General features: G+C 44.4%; 3 protein-coding genes across 3 annotated transcripts in view; 2 read left to right on the top strand and 1 right to left on the bottom strand.

Moving 5' to 3' along the window:
- The window catches only part of Pmar_PMAR021539 (EH-domain-containing protein, putative), a gene marked incomplete at both ends in the record, with an annotated part of 2,239 nt that extends 1,746 nt beyond the window's left edge, over positions 1–493 (top strand). Inside the window, 5 exons of the mRNA XM_002772520.1 lie at positions 1–16; positions 74–99; positions 145–230; positions 279–415; positions 464–493. The exon at positions 1–16 is cut by the window's left edge and continues 4 nt beyond it. Coding sequence (XP_002772566.1) covers positions 1–16; positions 74–99; positions 145–230; positions 279–415; positions 464–493 — 295 coding nt within the window. The remainder of the gene's footprint in view (positions 17–73; positions 100–144; positions 231–278; positions 416–463) is intronic.
- A 2,440-nt stretch (positions 494–2,933) lies between these two features.
- Pmar_PMAR021538 (hypothetical protein) lies at positions 2,934–4,189 on the bottom strand. Its single transcript, XM_002772519.1, has 4 exons — positions 4,021–4,189; positions 3,765–3,974; positions 3,469–3,671; positions 2,934–3,424 (listed from the first exon to the last, which is right to left on the bottom strand). The coding sequence occupies exons 1-4, from the start codon at positions 4,142–4,144 to the stop codon at positions 3,350–3,352; spliced, it is 612 nt and encodes a 203-aa protein (XP_002772565.1). The 5' UTR covers positions 4,145–4,189; the 3' UTR covers positions 2,934–3,349.
- A 1,023-nt stretch (positions 4,190–5,212) lies between these two features.
- Positions 5,213–6,482, top strand: part of Pmar_PMAR021537 (large neutral amino acids transporter, putative) — a gene marked incomplete at its 3' end in the record, with an annotated part of 1,396 nt that continues 126 nt past the window's right edge. Inside the window, exons 1-9 of the mRNA XM_002772518.1 lie at positions 5,213–5,293; positions 5,343–5,461; positions 5,514–5,584; positions 5,627–5,743; positions 5,800–5,862; positions 5,912–6,075; positions 6,123–6,231; positions 6,280–6,358; positions 6,414–6,482. Coding sequence (XP_002772564.1) covers positions 5,230–5,293; positions 5,343–5,461; positions 5,514–5,584; positions 5,627–5,743; positions 5,800–5,862; positions 5,912–6,075; positions 6,123–6,231; positions 6,280–6,358; positions 6,414–6,482 — 855 coding nt within the window. The 5' untranslated portion in view covers positions 5,213–5,229. The remainder of the gene's footprint in view (positions 5,294–5,342; positions 5,462–5,513; positions 5,585–5,626; positions 5,744–5,799; positions 5,863–5,911; positions 6,076–6,122; positions 6,232–6,279; positions 6,359–6,413) is intronic.

Here is a 6,482-nt window from a genome sequence, read left to right as displayed (position 1 = left end):
TACCATTCTCAGCCTGGTAAAGGGGAAGCATCTCCCTGGGCTGACGACTTCGGTGCTGCCACTTGGCTATCAGGCCCTCCAGATATATCAGAGTGAGGAGTAGCAGTGAACCATACCCGACTGTATGGGCGCTTACATCATTAGGTATATGACACTATTCGAGTCATGTGGTCCTGATCCAGTTGATGGTAAGCTGTCTGGTGCCCGAGCTAAGCAGGAGATGCTCAAGAGTAATGAATTTCCTATCACGTTCGAAATGGGAATATATTGACATTCAGGCAAACTTCCGTCTGGAGTATTGCACAGAATATGGAACTTAGCAGATGTAGATCGTGATGGGAAGTTGGATATCAACGAGTTTGCCCTGGCCATGCATTTCGTACGTATGCGTTTAGACGGCCACACACTGCCACATGTAATAACATATATGATGTCGATGTTGAATGAGTACTTATCCTTCCAGGAGCTCCCAGAGAATATGGTGCCGAAGTAGAGTAAGCTCAAATACTGTGCGATCTATTGTTTCTTTCAAATTCCGAGATGATTTGCGTTTCGCCTCGCGACGACAAACCGAAGAAGAAATAGATGAGACCAATTGAGAATGATTCGAGTAGATAAGAGTTTCAGTTGATGTTATTCAACTTTACCCCAGTTTCCCGAAGATAGGCTGAATACTTCTCCTGCAAACCTCCGTGATACACTGTGTGCAATTCTCAATAACCACGTATTCCTCGATGAACTCCATCAGTTCATGGATACCAGTATTCGGAGATATTGCAAGGAATACATGAGGAAGCTACCCTGCTGCAATCGCTTCCATCCTACGGTTGCTTAGATATGTCCCTCTTCATACTCCCTCTTCCTCTAGATATGTCTCTTCGTACTTGATAATTTATCTGTTCAATTTGAATAGATTGATTCTGACTCATCAATATGCGCTCTTACATTGACAAATATGAATACATAGCCAGTTAGTAAACCAGCACTATGGAAAAAAGCGACCATCTATTACGTAGCTTTTGGCGTAGCCAGCTATTGCGAAGGTAATATATATAAGGACGCCTAACCCGTACTATCCCCTCAACGAGCAAATTGGGAGCTAATGCGACGAATCAAAGCAAGAAAGCAAACTTCCATGCTGTATCGAGTACCCAAGAAGATACAAAAAGTATCACACTGTGTAGTGGAATACCTCCGACTCCATTTACTAGCATAGCCGTAGGATCCCAACGATGCAAGTAGTATGATGAGGACGACCAACAGTTGTAGAGCGTAATTCACCAGTAACTCTATACCAGTATATAGACATCCCCGTAGCGCCATCACATTAGCAACAGATTCCATCCAGCAATACACCGCATGAGCCTCATATCCATCACTTGGGAGGGAGCTATGAGGGACGCGGAAACTTGGAGTAGAGACTCTACTGTAGAGTTCCTAAACTTCATCGTTCTGAGACAAGTTATCTCATCCGAGTCCTTTCTTTAGGTATCACAAGAGGTTGCTTCCACTGATTGAGGCTCCTATGAGGAGATGGTAACCATCGCCGAGTGCCTGTCTAGGATGATCTGACAGTCAGACTTGGACAGGCCATCAAACGTACGAAATGTGGGAGGGGTCTCATGAAAGGAGTTGCGCTACTGATGGGAGCTGTGTCTCTAGTGTTGCCCAGGAGCATGACTACTATAATCCCGCTCTGGCTATTATCACATCCTAACGAAGGTATGAGTAATGCTACTCAATACTAGCATGATGCTGCTCATACATGACGTCATCACGTCGTCAAGTGTGTACCTCCACTCGACGACCCTCATCTTCACATCATTGAAGGGGCCGTTTGACAACATCTCCATCATTAGAGCCTATCATGTCGAAGGTCAATAGCCGAGTCTAGCATACCCGAGTAGCTACCCTAATATCCTCCAGCTCGAGACCTAGATCGAGTTCTAACTCGTGATAACCTTACTCGACATCCCTGTTAGGAAGGATACACCAAGGGTTGGTGTGATTACTCCTTGGTGACCAAGCAGGATGAATTACCTTATGCAGCGGGATGAATAATAACTTCATGGTCATAGCTTCTCGCACTACACCACCACTAGAGTCGATAGGAGATACGATTAGTAATCAAGTTCAATTACGAGACCCGAGTCGCCAATGCGGACACAACCAAAGGGCAGAAACTTGTAGCGTCGGCGAGGGAAGTAGCACCGGTACAGTATTGCAGAATGTATAAATGACAGCAACAGCCTGTAGTGAGTTCTTCCTTGTATGTGTGTAACTTCCGCTCCGCAGTTGCGTTGCGGGTTTTATCTTCTCCCCACCTCCCACTCTCGGGACAGCTCGTAGGCCGACCTGCTGATGTTGACCTCGAGCGGGCTGCAACTCTGTGACTTACCGGCCCGACGTGCAGGTTTCCAGTCCAAACTTAGTCTTTCGACCGGGACACGTATTCAGAGTCCGTTGTCCTATTCACCATACCGCCGCCCGGAGTGAGTGGGAGGCTGCTTACCGTTGACAACATTGTGGTGACATTTGATATACCGAAGCGAACTGTACTGCTTGCCCCATGCGTCAACGAACGTTGTGAGCAACAGACTAGTCTGGCTAACTTACCTCAGTTACGCCTGACCCACCGCTTGCCAGTAGGCAAAGTTTGCCCCCCCCCCAAATGCTGCGGCATCCGGGGATGGTTAGGCGATGGCGTTGTGTCATGAAGGTGACGATGGTGGCAATGGAAAAACTGGGAAGTGGAATGCTAGGCACAAAAGCATAGGCTACTTTACTAGTGAAGGGGTATCATCATTACACGATCCTCGAGGAACTAAAAGACAATGATTGTTAGAGACGAAGGGTCTTCCCGACGACCACTGTCGTTATTATGAAGAGCGGACATAAACTAGTCCACAAGAGTGTGTTACTGCACATAGATACACCCACAGACACGTTGAACAGAAAAATAACTATAAAGTAATGAATGGTAGAGAGATAATGAGCAAGATGAACTTATTAATGCTTATGGTGGGTTAGTGGTAGTTATGGGATAGATCTATATATCGACACAGTATGTACACAATACTGTTGCCACTATGAAGAGCGATGTTGGAATATTGAAGAGCCACAAGAGTGGCGAAATGTAATGAGAGTAATTAGCAGTTCGAGTAGTCTAAGGGGAGACCAATAATGGATGAGGGCACTCTACCCGATGTTGGTGACCGGCATGGCTCCTTTGGTACTTATAGTGTAGTAGTAAGACTAGTATAGATAGTAAAGAGGGTTTATATAATGGGAACAATGCTAGTTAACTACATTCACTATCGTTAATCTAATCCTGTCCATCTTAGACCATTTATGCATCATATACCAGCCACACAATGGCAGCTATAAGCACTAAAGGACACATAACTACCAGGATGAGTCGTATCTGGCTATGGACTAGTGTACAATACTCCAACTCATTGCTACTACCACATCCCATCGAGCACATAGTCTATCCTGCCATACAGTAGATGTATCCTCCACTGCAGTCTCCTTTGCATCATGGTGGTCTTCATGGCTAGTTGGGGCAATGGGGGATGGGGAGGTCGATGATGATGATGATGACGGTGTTGTCTTATCATCATCATCAGGTAGCTCATCGCCAGGGCTGCTTGGTTCATCTCCTCTCGTAACTGATAGTAGGGATTGAGCATGAAACAGCAGACAGTAATAGAGATTCGGTAGGAATGTAGAGTAGATGATTCGATCCCTCTTGCCAGCGTTACCATCAAGCATGTAATCCAGATGTGAAGCCGCTTCCTTGGGTCCTTGGTTGGGTCTCATAGTACCACTCAATTCTTCCAAGGCCGAGAATGCGAAGAATCTCAAACGATCGTCGGCAGTCGATGAGGAGGATCGATATGTGTCATCATTACCACCATCACGATAGCAACGATAAGCTAGTGTCCCTGGATAACCGCTAATGCTAGGCACTGCTGAAATACTACCACATTACACTTGGCGATGTCACCTTGTTATTACCTCTATTAGTATCATCATCACTCCCTGTGGAGGACGGTGTTAGCCGCCATTGGGCATATCTCATGGCTGCTGCTGCTGCCTTCTTGCTACTCTCTGGAGTAGTAGGGGCATGATGATGTTCCATTCAATACTATTGAATATGTATAGTAAGAGTAGTAGAAAAGCAACCTGCAGCAGTTATCAACACTCCTTCCCGAGGTGATGTAATAACCTTTGTACCCGGCGTCACTACAGGTATGATGCTCTTACCAGGGTTCGAACCCGGAAGACCAAGATCCCCAAGGACGACTACAATAGAAATGGCTAGTAGTTCAAGGAGTAGATCAACGCTCATCACCTTGATGGTATCTCTATAGTGATATAGTCCTTATCTACAGGGACAGTCAGTAAGCTGCTATCACTAGGCGTTATCAGGTAACTCAGTATTGATGATGATGCGGTATGAGTAGGTTGATGATGATGAGAATTTATCAGCACACCATCATCATCATCATTATCAAGGAGTGTCTACGTCTCAGTGAGGTAGTTACTACATGATTTCTACAGCATACCATGAGGTGATAGCTTCGAACATCCGCAATATAGCAGCCATCTGTCATAGTAGTTGAAATAGTTACGGTTGGGTACACTAATCAATACCATAATCATATCCACTGTCACATGTAAGTGAATCTGGATTGTTCATATCAATGCTCCTGGCCTTTCTAATCTCGTTATTATCCTGTTCCACTGATCTGAGGTCCTATCAGCAGTTACCCAGACCCCATTCCCAGAGGTGTATTCAAGTATATTTACATATATATAGGGACCCGGCTCATTGGCTTCCTTAGTGTATGCTTTTTATATTACTGTATCTAATCAGGAGCTATTGCTAGATGTTGGTGTCTTATCAGGTAGAATACTATCACTCCTAAGGATATTATCAGCATTAATTACCAACACCCCCTCCCGCGACCTATCCACATGAACGATATACTTGTCACCAATCATGTTTCATGCGTCACCGCCGTGAACCTGGCCGGTGTAAGAGTGCTGTGATCTCCTGGCCTCGACCGCTACAATCCCTTATGAACTACACTATAGGGGTAGTAAGGCAGCCCTATATCCATGTCTATAGTCGTCTACTATTATAGTACGCATGATCTCCTACATACTGTCGTGTATAAGTTATTAATCAATAGCTCTAGTTTTTCTATCATTACACCTTTGATGATGAGTACCACTGACGGCAATGTATTGAAGCCATCTGCTGTTGGTACTAGAAGGGATACAGGTAGTATATCCATAGGCTACTCGGTGATGTCTCATTATAGTCTATGTAGGTGTACTATACAAGATGCAGAGACGCCAGCCTTTATCAGTAGTACTTGCTGAAGAGCATAGTAATACTGACGATGGAGAGGGATCTCATGGTCTCAAGAAGTGCCTGGGATTACCTGAGGTTATTATTATTATCAACACACTGTGTTTACTCTGGACCACCACACTTTCAGGTTATATCCTTTGGTTTGAGTACCACTGTTGGTAGTGGCATTTTTGTTACAGTTGGTATCATAGCAGTGAAGTAATATATTCGACTTATGATCCTATGATTATTATATATCAGGTATAGCGGACCTGCTCTATTTATGTCATTCCTAGTTGCCATTGCTGGATCTCTATTATCCGCTTTCTGCTATGCTGAGTTTGCTGCTAAGATACCAGTAGCTGGTCAAGCCTACACGTATGTTGACGCTTATTCCTCTCTTTGGATGATAACCACAATTCATTATTCATCAGGTATAGTTATGTATGCATTGGTGAGCTAGCAGGATTCATCAATGGATGGCTGTCTACCGTGCCGTAATGATGTTTTTCCCTTCCTATCATGTAAGCTTGTGATTATTATCAGGTACTGTATAGCATCAGCTGCAGTAGCACGAGGTTGGGCTAATTATGTACAATGTTTCATACGTGCTGCATTTGGTGTAATACTACCATCATGGATGTATGCTACACCTACTCAATATGGTATCATATCATTCTCCTTCCTAGCACCAACTCTATGCGCTATATGTAATACTATAAGCCTTATTGCCACAATACCATCCCTATTCTGTTAGGTACTCTCATTTGTTTGTCGGGTGTAAAGGAGAGTGCTACCTTTAGCTTTAGTATGGCATGCCTTAATGTTGCCTTGTTGCTAACCTTTTCTCTCTATGGATCATATATGTACTACTCTTATCATCATTATTATTATTCTTTTAATACCTACATCAGGTACGGGGACGTTGGTAATATGGATCCATTCACCCTCCCTAGTGATGTGGCAGTTGATGGGGTCGGAGGCTTTGCAGGGGTAATTCGTCTGTAGAGAGCAGCAGGTGTTGTTGCTGTAGTGAGGTGGTTAGTAGGTACTACGTGGATCTGGCCTAGCTTTCTTCTGCTGTGTTGGCTGGGATGCTGTATGTACATTGAGTGAG

This window comes from Perkinsus marinus, assembly GCF_000006405.1.
Source record: "Perkinsus marinus ATCC 50983 genomic scaffold scf_1104296961052, whole genome shotgun sequence".
NCBI lineage: Eukaryota > Perkinsozoa > Perkinsida > Perkinsidae > Perkinsus > Perkinsus marinus.
Note: the sequence above shows the minus strand (reverse complement) of the source record. Positions and strands in the feature narration are given on the sequence as shown.